Below are 13,310 nucleotides of genomic sequence, written 5' to 3'. Positions count from 1 at the left end.
TAACTTTACTGGAAACTGTTAGACAGTGTTCCAAAGTGATTGTGTGAAGTTTGCAAAACTAATATATTGTGATAAAAGTAAGGCAAGTGGTTACTGCTGGGCTGGAGGGCAGTTATTGGCTGGAAGGGAGTATGAGGCAACCTTCTGAGATTTCAGAAAGTTCCGTTTCATTCTGGGTAACAGTCATATGGGTATATATATAAGTGAAAAATCATCCCTCTGTACTTAAGAGTTGTACATGTAATTATATGTAATTTATGCCTCAATTATATACATATATATATATATATTTTTTTTTTTTTTTTTTGAGACAGAGTCTCACTCTGTCACCCAGGCTGGAGTGCAGTAGCACAATCTCCCTCACTACAACCTCCACTTCCCGGGTTCAAGCAATTCTTGTGCCTCAGCCTCCCAAGTAGCTGGAACTATAGGTGCACATGACCACGCCTGACTAATTTTTGTATTTTTAGTAGAGACAGGGTTTCACCATGTTGGCCAAGCTGGTCTCGAACTCCTGACCTCAAGTGATCCGCACACCTTGGCCTCCCAAAATGCTGGGATTACAGGCCTGAGCCACCGCACCCAGCCAATAAAAATTAAAACAAAACAAAATAAAACCTGAAATCTTGTGGTCACCTGAAGATACCAATCTGACCTCCATAACATTTTACTTGCCTTTTATCATTCTGCCCCACTCCATTCTCTCTACAAATCTTTATCTAAAAATCACTTGCACCTTCCACAAGAAAACAGAATCTGATCATTGTTTGTCAATCTTTCAAGCATTAAGATGGTTAAAATATCTCTTCTATAGCAATTTTCTCTAGGATAAATACCTCCAGTTCCTCACCTGACATATTCTTCAGAACTTCTCATCTATTTTTGTTACCTGGCCACAGGTGATTTCAAAATATGAGAATTAGAAATGAAAACAATCCTCTAAATCCCCCAAACTGAGCAGTAGAGAGCTCGGGGAAACGTGCCATCTGAGGAGCTGCGCCGCTCCACGTCTCTGAATACCAGCTAGAACGCCCTGGTGTTGAGCAGCTGGGACTCTTTGTCTGTTCTTTGACTGCGTGGTCAACAACATCCCCACCCTCGCCCCCGCAATTCTATTCAAACAGACTTCAGCCAAAGTCAGGTCTTTTCTCCCTTTTATGTAAGCCATGAACATTAAAACAACAACAACAACAACAACAAAAAAAAACCTATAGGCAGGATTTCACATCTGACTCCATTACATTTCAAATCTTAAAATTAAATCTGAGCCATTAAATTTTAATAATTTCAGCCTCAGCCCATCATTCCAGCCTATTAGTCATTTTTCTGATTCAAGCTACCACACACAGTTGTGCTTCCTCCAAATCTTCTTCCCCATATGATCATTATCATCATCAAAATGACTGCTAACACTTACCAAAGGCTAACTGCTAGGCACTGGTGTTAATCAGTTATATATATTATCCTATTTAATTCTCAGAGCAGTCCTATGAGGTAGGACTGTTATCCCTGCTTTATAGGTGGGGTAAATGAAGCATAGAATGGTTAAGAAATATGCCAATATCACAAATCGAGAACAAACCTGAGCACATGATTTTAAACTGTGCTATGTAGTTTCCAAGATCTGATTTTTAGAAATACTGCCCATGGCAATACCAACCACAGAATCTAGAAATAGGATTCTAGAGATCACCCTCAATTTGCAACAGTCTGCAATGATATGTCTGCAACCACTTATTAATTAGGTATTATATCCATATTGCTCCATGGTACCTGAAAGGACAGCATTTAAAATATTACCAAATGTTTTGTTTAAATAAAGATGTAAACACATTTATGGTGTTCTCCTATTTCAGAAACACGAAGGAAAAGGGTCATTTACACTAATAAGATAAACATTTAAATACTATTGTATAGACTACCAATATTTTCACATCCACTATCTCATCAGTGTTTATTTGACACAACTGTCTTAATAAATCCATGTTAGATCCCCAACTACCTCCTTTTTTCTTGTGGTCAAAAGCCACATAATCATTTCTACAATTTGGTTGGGATTGACTTATTTGACACATTCTTTTAAAAAGTAGAAAGTACTAAAGGGAAATATAAAATAGGAATGAATAATTGTACGTCAGCAATGTATTAATACAATATTTTCTGCTCAAAACAGTACTACTGCAAGATACAGACAAAAAACTGAACAACAGTACAGGACTGCCAAGATCAACCTCCCAAAATCTTTTTCTTTTATAGATGAGAAATATGGACCCAGCAAAGTTAAATGATTTTCTTAAGAGCCACCCAACAAATGAGTGGCAGAACTGACCACGTCCTTGTCACCATTCCATAGTTAGTGTGACACTTGCTTTTACTTTCCCTGTCATTCTTCACTGTTTTGTTTGGACAACAGAGTCACACATTAAATCCTGTAATGTGTGAGACTTTAGCTTCCTCCGGTCTTTAGCCACCCTGAAAACCTGCTTACAAGTTTATACCTGACTTGTATATACTTATTTAGCTATTTGTCATTCTGATCTTTTCATACACTTTAATCATTTATGTTTCCTTACACTTTTATCCATTGGGAGTAACTACAATTTCCACTTTTAGTCTTCCATCCTTCATGAACCATTTTCCAGTTTAAAAAAAACTCTCTGTATCTCCTATGCCAAATAGTCTCAGCACAAAGTTATATTAATTGAAATTCTGTTTGTGGGTTCATATTTATCTTTCCTCTGCATTAAAATAAACAAATAAAAGGCTGGGTGTGGTGGCTCACACCTGTAATCCCAGCACTTTGGGAGGCCAAGGCAAGAGGATCACTTGAGCCCAGGAATTCAAGACCAACCTAGGCGACATAGTGAGATCTCACCTCTAGAAAAAATTGGCCAGGTGTGGTGGTTCACACCTGTAGTCCCAGCTACTTGGGAGGCTGAGGTGGGAGGATCACTTGAGCGTGGGAAGTTGAGACTGCAGTAAGCTGTGATCATGCCACTGCACTCCAGCCTGGGCAACAGAGCTATACCCCGTCTCAAAACAACAACAACAAAGAGCATGGCTTTCACTTTTTGTTACTTTTGTTTGTTTCAGATTCAAGGTACACCTGTGCCTAATATTCCTTTTTTTTTTTTTTTAAACTAGAGCTACAGGATAATATGGTCTCCTTCTCTTAAGCTTCTTCCTTTTTGGTAAGAATTAAATCCATGGTATTATTCTCATGCTTTGTCTATTTTAGTAGTAACTGAAGTATCAACAAGGCAGGAATTTTTCAGATGGTTTGCTTTAGCAAGTGAGATTTATACAGGCATTCACATCATGTCCTCTCCTATCTTCAAATTCACAGCCTTTACAGAAAGTACAGCTGGACATGCCACCTGTTCCCCTCTTCCGCATTTTTTTTCCTCATGTCATTGTTACAACTCAGCAGAAGTAGGTGGGCACTGATGGGTGACATGGGTCCTGACAGGCTCTTCACCCTTAGTTACGCTCCCTTGAAAGATTGTCTGTGGGTGATGGTGGTTTTACATAGGGCTCAATGTCCTGTAAAGAGATTACCCGAGAGCAAATGAAATGAAGTGGTTATAGTTTCAAGTAAGTTTTCCCACCCAGGAGACAAAAGTTTCTGCACTAGGATTCCTACTTGTTGCTTAAGAAAGAAAAACCAAATTCTAACTCTTTTACACCAATGCTCAGAAAACCTCACAAATGTCTCCCTCCAGGACAGAATGTGTTCCACTGTAGTGTGGGAGATCACCTCACCAGCCTGCTGCAGTGGCACTCCACTCTTCCACACCTGAGTGCTTTCCCACTGTGATCTCTCAAGTACCTCCACTCAAAAGGGGCACGGTGTGAATGTACTGTGCCACCCACTTCACTCTGGGCTGGACTGAAGCCCTTTCTGAAACTGCCTCCAGGCCTCTCCAGGGCCCATAAAATAAAATGCAAGCTTGGATTTTAATCCAGTCCCTCTACCACCCCACATCCCCGGCTAACTCACCCAAGTCATCTTCTTCCCTTCACTGCATCCCTCCTCATTCCTCTGCTCTAAGGGATACAGACAATTCTCCAAATAAGTCATGCCAGTTGCGCCTCTGCACCTTTCAATATGCTCTCCTTGCCCCAAGCAACTTTCCTGTGCGGTTCAGACACCACCCCCAAGGGGAAGGCTCCCCTCGCTCCTCCTTGCTGCCTGCGGTGCCCCTTCCATCTTGGGCTAAAGTGCATCACAATCTTTATACTTTACAGCAACTGTCTGTTCTCTTATTTCCCTGTCCTACGTACATGGTGTGATTTAGGAGTAAAAGCTAGGCTGTTTCATCACTTTGCACCCACAACAAAAAACAATGTCTGAAATATAGCTGGTGCTCAGTGTTTGCTGAATAAAATCCTAAATTAATATACTAAAATCTCAAATCTCTTGATATTAGCTTCCTTCAACTTGCAAACATTTACATCCAATTTAGCTCCCAGAAGCCAACATTGATGAGTGTTGTACGTTCTAACAGGGAATCAGAAACTTGTTATTTCTCAACATGTGTACTGCATTTATCTTTGCTTACAGAGTTCCAGCAGAGTGTTTGAAATTGTATTGGTCCTCTAATCTCAATGTCTATTTGAAACAGCAGTGGAATGAAATTGTGGGGCAGGATGAAAAAAACAATAAAGTAAAAACTGAAACAAGGTTGAAGGAAAGTAGAAAAAACAAGGAAAACCACACCTCTTCTGACTCCTTAAGGAGCCGTTATTGGAATGATGCTGCTGAAAGAAAAGGTCATCTTAGGGAGAATGACTCTTGAATTTTCAACAGTCATAAGTGGTTCATAACAGTCAAACTTTAATTCAATAATCTTGGAAGAAATGTCTGTAATTATGAGTAAAACTGTCAATCAGATGGGCCTCGGAAAACTTATGTTGCAAAACTTTAGACAGGATACAACAGTTTTCCATGATAACCTTTTTGATCTGATATCCTTTTGTTCATCTCCCAAAACAACCAAGATGTAGTTTCAATGCAGGGTCAGTTCTCATATCTATGAATCTAAATTTTTTTCAAAGGTGGCAGCAAGTAGATATATAAATCCCAAATCATCTCACAAATGAGAACACTATATCGTAGTAGGATCTTACAGATCGAGTCACTCACTGACCACAGATGTTCCCAATGACTACCTTAGTACAAAGGGGTTGAGATGAAAGGGGCACAAGCTTGCTCTCAAAGGCTTTCTTTCTCTGCACTCCCCACAGCTTATTTCAAACAGACTCACTGAGCACTGATTCATCTCACTTCACCTTATTTTTGTATTTTTGTTTTTTCCACTAGACTGAAAACTTCTTGGTGACAGAGAATAGGTTATATTTATCTCTGAATCTAAAGCACCTAAAAGTTAGTACTTCAGCATAATAAGGACTTGATAGATCCTTGCTGAAATAATTTGAAAAAAATTAACCTATTTACTCCCTGTTATCCTTTAACATTATGAAGTACCAAGAATCCCTTTTCTTGGTCAGGCAACAAATTGATATCATTTCTACCAGGTACACTTGAAGCTCCTATAATCCAACATGTTTGGCCTTCACAGATGTTCTTGGAAGCACGAACCAACCAAACAAACAAAAACGGAAAACAAATTTAAAAAGCAGTCCATTTCTTCTTCATAACCTGTTTGTGGATTGTGATGTGTTCTTACTGTCCCATTATGTGATTAATCAGTTTACTTGTTTATGATATGACGCAAAGAAAACAATAGACATACAGGATTCTGTGCTTAAATTTTTGTTATTGTTGATTCCAGGCAGTATAAGGTCTTTTTGCCCCACCTCCAGAAAGCCAATCTGAGGTCCCCTTCCAACTAAAGGGAAAAATTTTACTGAAGAAATAAAAGGGATTGATATACAAGAATCTCAAAAAGATGTGCCGCCTGGGAGTTCAATGATTCAATTAGGAAGTTCTACATGACCTTAGTCATTTGGGGCAGGGGGAAGGACAAGCACTACACATTCAACTACACCCAGAAAAATGCATCTTACGCTACAAAGCCAAACACCAGATGTTACTTGCAACTTTTGGACTGGATTACCCCAGAAGGTCTGTGTCAGAGGGCCCTTCTGTGGCTGGTGCCCTGAAGCCAAACACAGCAGTTTCCCTGATGGTAATGGCTGGCTGGGGAGGGATGTTACCTGGGTAAATTATGATAACTGGGCAATAAGGATTACCAAACCCAACATAAATTTGGAGGGTTTGTGCAAGTGCCAACTATGTGAATTACAGATGTATGCATTCACCAAAGGTCTTCCATCATCAGAGACAGAAGTTTGTCATGCATATAGTCCTCACTGAAATGACATCTATTGTCACAACTTTTGCTCACTGCAATATATAGTTCATCCCCTAACAGTCTATCATTTGTTCTAAAGTAACCTCAAAGGCCTAGTCCTCTTGGCAGATCTACCTCTTGGTGTCCAAATCTGCAGAGCATCCAGTGCAAAGCTATGTAAGACCACCATTTCTCAGTGACTTGTGCTTACAGGCATGAAGTCACAGCCATTAGTATCAGTGCTGATAATTATTTTCTTCTTTGAAGCACCAATGTGGTTCATTTGCCAGTCTTTTCACAACGACTCTCTTTAAGCTCTTGCCTGGTATCCATGATCTTTTCCGTAACAGCCAGCCCAGGGAAAGGAGGTGGACTAGGTTTATAGTCTGTCACTAGAAACCAACAGCATACCAAATCTTCTTTCTAATATGCAGCCTAATTTTGTGATGGGTATTTTCAGATGGGTATTTCAGATGTTTGTGCCTGTGGCATCAAAATTCACATCTATATACTTAACTGAAAAGCACTGTTTTGGAAGTATGGACAGACTGACACTTGAAATGTTTGATAAATATAGATTTTACTCATTGGACCTCCAGACATCTCACATCCTTCCTATTTTTACTTATTCCTCAAACATAAATGGAAAACAGCCTAACCAAAAGACAGGGTGTCCAGTAACCATTTCAAAGGAACTATGATGATAGCTGAATAACTTGTGCTAGTTATAAGGCCCTGGGCAATAAACAAGGTTTACGAAATTTTTAGTTATAACTACTTGCTGACTCTGCAAAACAGTATCAGCAAAAAGGCTTTTTCTCCGAATAGTCTCAACATAGAGTGATTCCCTAATGACTTTCCTTAGAACTTCTGTTTTCAATCTACTGAGATGAAAGTATTTCCTCCAATGTTAGAAACATGTCCTGTTCTAAAAAGTATACCCTCTGCAAATTACCAGATGGCAGATAATAATGCTAATTTAGGATGGGCTTGATGGCATCAGTAAAAATGATCTTGATATAGTGGTTGCATTTATATAACTTTTGTGACTGTAAGAAAGACCAGCTGTCCCTAGTTCTTTTGAGAAAGAAGGGAAGAACAAGAGAAGATTCTGCCCCAAATTTAGGGCAATCACTAAATGACTTAACGGAGTAAATATCCAAAAGTGCTTAGATCTGTATTTCTACTAGGACAAACTGTTCAGAGAGGCTGAAGTTGCTATGAACCCAAAGAAGTAATTTTTCCTTTGATCAGAAGTAAAAATCCCTGGCATTTCTTTTTTCGGCTTTCCAAAGCTTTAGATAAAACTAAGAATTTTAGTTCTAATCAAATATCTGTATGTCCTATTAGATCTATAATTAATTTTAATAACAAGTCATAACATTGTCTTTTTGCAGAGCATAAGACTGGACTCTTATTCCCTCATTGTGACATTTTATATATGGTTTTCCATTTGAACAAGACTAATGAAGAATAGTGGTGAAGTTTAGGAGTGACACTTTCAGCTCTTTATAATAGCGAATAATATTTGAACTCTTACTGTGTGTCCCACACTGTTCTTAACACTTAACATAGATTAAACCACTTTAATCCTCACAACAAATTACCCACTGTGTGATCTTGGGCAAGTTACTTAGCCTTTCTAAGCCTTGATCTCATATCCAGAGAAAGAAACCAAGGCTTTGATTGTTAAGTAATTTTCTCAAGCTCCCTCAGTTGGTGAAAGGCAGAGCTGGGACTCTTCCCCACCACCCATGACTGCCTTCTAGTATCCCCAAGGATCACTAACTAGAGACAGGCAGAACTAGATGCTCCCAAAGGTACCTTATAGTGCTCAGACCTGCGTTCACTTGCTCTATGAGATTCTTCTAAAATTGAAATACACAAATGACAATGAATAAGAAACACATGAATTCTTTTCCACATTCCCACCCTAATCTTTGGGACTTAAGTTTTCAACCTAGGTGGCCTATAAACTTCTTTGAAAGGCAATCCAAAGCTTGTAACAATTTTTGCAATGGCTTCTAAAAGAAGGTTCTCATGACTTAAGGATCTTGAAAACATTGCTGTCTTTATAGCAAATGTATGACTGAAGAGAAAGATAAATCTCAAATTAAATGAACACCTTACATCAAATCCCTTTTGTGATTAAAAAAAATTAGATACAAGTTGATTGAAGATGGGAAGTCATATTTTGAAGACAGTTTCAGAAAGACAAGCAAATATAGATACACTCAGTTCTTAAAAAATGATTAGAAGGAACCTTAGAAGACAACGTGGCATCACTGAAATTCTGCACCATGGCTTCAGCCCACAAGTCATGCCTTTGTAAGAGGAGTGAGAGAGGCCCAGCACATCACTTTTGGAAGGCTTACATTTATGGAAAACACATGGGATTTAAAGCCAGCTGGATCTGGATTTGAATCCCAGCTCTGCAGTTTTCTAAGAATGTGGGCTTGTAAGTTATTTAATCTCACAAAGCCTCAGTTTCTGCATCTGCTAAAATGGAATAACTGCCTCCTTGCAGGGTTATTGTGAGGGTAAAGCTAATGCCAAGCTAATAACATGCTTGGCACATGGTAGGTTCTCAATAAATTGTGGCTAATAACAACAAGAACAATGGAATTCATAAAAACAATCTAAATAAATACTGCCAACAGCAGAAAGAGTGTAAGTGTGGTGGTTAAAAGCACGGGTCTGGAGTCAGACCACCTCAGTTTTTATCCTGGCTTTCCTTTCCTTGTGGAATTCACATCATATTTAATGAAGCTGTTCTCAGTCGACCACTTTTCTCTCATAATATAACATCTACATGGCTTTACTTTGATATTATAGGCTCTTCCTGTGAGCAATTACCTTCTTTTTGTACCAGTTACCATATCCGCAAAATGGGGCTAACAATAGTATCTACCCAATATGCTTGTGGTTTGAATCATGTCTGATACTGACACATTACAGGAACTCAATAAATGCTAGCTGTTGCTGCTGCTATTTTAGTCACTGTGTGAAGAACATGATAGAACCAGGACCAGCCACCTGGAATAAAACTACCCACCTATAATGTTGATTCACAAATTGAACACACAAGAGTAAGAAAACGCCTGAGAATAGCAATACAGTATTTTAGACTAACACCTGGAATAATAAAACATTAGAAGTTATCTCAATGGCAAAATCAAAATCAGACTGCAGACTACGATGAGATATGTCCAATCAACTGGCAATCTTTGTGGGGACACAGGAGTATATGATTGTTACTGATTTCTGAACTCAAAGCCAAACTTTTTTTTAAGGTGGTGAAGAACAATGAGACTAGGGGAATACATTTTGCCTCCCTTCTTTCCCTCAAAATATGTTCTTCACCACCCTCATCCCTGGTCCCCAGTGCCTTGCCATTTTTCTAAATCTTTTTGCAAAGGTCAGAAAAGCAGAACTAATCCCATTGTGTTCCCAGCATACTACTTAAAAAATTCAGCCACCTAGCAAATGTAATAAAGAAGGATTGCTGTACCCAAAAACAATCCAAAAAATGGCTACCCCACCAGAGCATTCCAATTAGTAAAAAGGACATATAATCCTGCTGCTTTGGGTGTGGCTCTACAGAGAGGGATGAAGGGGATGGGATTCTAAGTGCTGTCTCCAGCATCTCATGGATTAGACATCTGAACCAGGGTGAAGAACAGGACGCCCTAAGAGCTGTCTGTACTCCAAGACCTCTAAAGTACCCACCTCCTCACCCAGGGCCAGATAAGGAACCAGCAGTTCAGTAGACGTCTCCAGGAAAAGCAGCAAGGATGAACTTGAAAGAACCCATTTCATGATATGGGGTGAGAAACAAGAGGCATGTTTTTCCACAATCTTCAGTGGCTGCAGCTCAACCCGTAAGAGCAGTAACTTCAGCAGCCACTTCATTATATTTCTACTGTAAATGATACAGGCCTGAGCCAAGTCAGCACCAAAACTCCCTTCAGAATTCACTCGGTGTTAGGTCATCTGTACTCTATTGACAACTGCTGAACTCAAAACCCCTAACGAGGCATCTCAGCAACAATATGTGTCCTGCCACTAATGAGGCTCTTTTTCCATGAATAATGAACAAGAACATCATCTCTGTTGCCAGGTACACAACATAAACAAAGCTCAACACAAGGGCCTTGGTATGGTGAGTTTGTCCATTTGCAACAAAAGAATTTTTCAAAGTGTGAGCCAAGTTTCAGTGGAGGGTGGGACGAGCTGTTGTAACAAATGATGCGAACATATATTATCAGAATCTAATAAATCAGCTTTTGGATGTTGTGGAACAGAGGCTGTGCAATGGGATAGTTAGAGACAATGGGGAGTTCCATTTCTTTATTTTACAATCAGTCTTATAACACAAGGCTGATGATTTCTGTAATGAACAGAGATCTTCATGAAAGGAGCCTTAAGAGGCTTGCCGTCCCAAAGGCTCTACTAATTAAAGTTTTATTTCTTAAGGCTTGATATATCAGATTGAGTAGAGGTCAGCATTAGGGATTGCTATGGCACTGATGGCTACAGAGTGGCATTTGGAAAAGAGTACTGCCACCTGAACCCATGGTCATGGGACTGAATTCCTTTGGTACTAAAAGAATGTCAACGTATGAGGATTTTTGCCTACAAAGCAGCCCAACAGTTTAGACCCCTAAGCTTGGACCACTGTTTAGCTGAACCATGAGTAAGATTTTAGCATATAAATAGAGAATACAAGTGAGCTGACATGAAAGCCAAACAGTGTTTATTTTGTTTACTTTAAGGTGCTCCACAAATACTTTTCTCTGTTTCTAAAATCAGTTCCGCCGGGCGCGGTGGCTCAAGCCTGTAATCCCAGCACTTTGGGAGGCCGAGGCGGGCGGATCACAAGGTCAGGAGATCGAGACCACAGTGAAACCCCGTCTCTACTAAAAATACAAAAAATTAGCCGGGCGCGGTTGTGGGCGCCTGTAGTCCCAGCTACTCGGGAGGCTGAGGCAGGAGAATGGCGGGAACCCGGGAGGCGGAGCTTGCAGTGAGCCAAGATCGCGCCACTGCACTCCAGCCTGGGCAACAGCGTGAGACTCCGTCTCAAAAATAAAATAAAATAAAATAAAATAAAATCAGTTCCATACTAGGTGGCAAATATCTTGTTACACAGGGTACTCATGTCTGCACAGGCAAAATGATGCCATCACTGGCTGAAGGCTGTTAGTTTCCATAAATTTGAGCAAGAATTTGAAGAAAATGAAACAAAAACAAAAACAATCTCATAATGCCTGAGTTCCCTCAACTATAGGAGATAACAACTCTCACCCATTTCAGAGATTCTTTACGAAGAAATGTGTCAAAAATAAGACCCAATGGCCAGGTGTGGTGGCTCACGCCTGTACTCCCAGTGCTTTGGGAGGCCAAGGTGAGAAGTTCACTTGAGGCCAGGAGTTTGAGACCAGCCTGGGTAACATAATGATAACCAGTCTCTACAAAAATAAACCCTAAAAATTAGCCAAGTATGATGGCACACTCCTATAGTCCTAGTTACTTGGGAGACTGAAGCAGGAGGATGGCTGGAGCCCAGGAGTTCAAGGTTATAGTGAACTATGATCACACCACTATACTACTCCATCTGGGGCAACAGAGAGGAAGACCCTATCTCTAAAAAAAAAAAGACCCAAATGGTATAGTTTGCTCTATATGCTTTGTAATCTGAATAATGCTTTAAATGCACTGAAGATGCTTACTAAAGAAAAAATATTTCATAAACCAAAAAATGATTATATAATAAGTAATCATTCCCTATATCCATTTTACAAGCAAACACTTTAGGAAGATGGTTGCTGAAATGAAGCAGAATAGTATGAAGCTCCGCAGATATTTTAGTAACTATGTCATGGCAGGTAATTATGTGGACAATTTTTGTCCAATTAATCAAATCATGAATTCATGGATAATGAAAATATGAACATTAGAGTTTTAAAATATCTAGGATGTGCCAGCTTATTTTTCTGATTTCTTAGGAACAGGCAAAATGGAATAAGTTCATGACTGAGTAACCAGAATGGCAAAGGGACTTCAAAGCCTGCTGTTTAAAGAAATCGGGATATTCTGCTGCAAAGGAGAGGAGCTGGGATGAAGGGGATCTGATTTCATCTTCCAATATTTACTGAGTTGTCACATGTGCAAGGGATACTAGCTGTTCTACATTGCTCCAAAGGGTAATGTGCCCAGTAGGCAGTGGTCACAGTGAACTGATGTGGAGTTATAGCAAGAGCTCTAACAGTCAGTGCTGCCCCTACAGGATAGGTACTGCCTGTGAGGTTCTGGGTGATTCCTGACCACAGAGGTAATAGAGCAGAGTAGACATAACTGCCTGATGGGGAGAGCATGAGGGGAGCCTGTAGGGAGGGAAGGAGAGGAACGGGACACACGCCATGTCACATTTCTGGTCCTTGCTAACCATGAAATTCTAAGGTTCTACCAAACACCATCATAAAACTGTAGGTGAAAATTCTGTAAGAGTAAGGTTACAAAAGTGCTGTGCTATTTAAAATGACCCTTCCAATCTAATCAGGGAAAATACATCAAAAGAGGAACAGTCAAGTAAATAAAAATACCCAAGGACTTACCATCATACTTAGCTAAGACTGCCTGAACATCAGCATATGCTTGTAGTTCCAGAAGGGCTTCTAAAAGGTTTTCATGGATATTGAACATGCTCAGAAGGGGGAACTCCTTCATTAACTAGGGCAGAAGAAACCAAGGAATAATTAGTATATTATGTATGTCTTATACTTTTAATGTACATATTTTATTGTACATATTTACTGTATATATTACGTTTATATATATACACACACAGTAAAATGATTACTAGAGTTAAGCATTTTAAGGAATAAGCATTTCTTATTTATTTAATTATTTGAGATGGAGTCTTGCTCTGTTGCCCTGGCTGTAGTGCAGCGGTGCGATCTCAGTTCACTGCAAGCTCCACCTCCCAGGTTC

At 39.6% G+C, this 13,310-nt stretch overlaps 1 protein-coding gene across 28 annotated transcripts in view; it reads right to left on the bottom strand.

Annotated features, from left to right (window-relative positions):
• The window catches only part of ST7 (suppression of tumorigenicity 7), a 284,115-nt gene that overhangs the window by 46,099 nt on the left and 224,706 nt on the right, over positions 1-13,310 (bottom strand). For all 28 annotated transcript variants that reach the window (XM_015134739.3, XM_015134738.3, XM_015134740.3 and 25 more), the window contains 1 exon segment: positions 12,935-13,049. In XM_015134739.3, coding sequence (XP_014990225.1) covers positions 12,935-13,049 — 115 coding nt within the window.

The sequence above is a fragment of the Macaca mulatta genome, chromosome 3 (genome assembly GCF_049350105.2).
Source record: "Macaca mulatta isolate MMU2019108-1 chromosome 3, T2T-MMU8v2.0, whole genome shotgun sequence".
In the NCBI taxonomy this organism is placed as follows: Eukaryota; Metazoa; Chordata; class Mammalia; order Primates; family Cercopithecidae; genus Macaca; species Macaca mulatta.
Note: the sequence above shows the minus strand (reverse complement) of the source record. Positions and strands in the feature narration are given on the sequence as shown.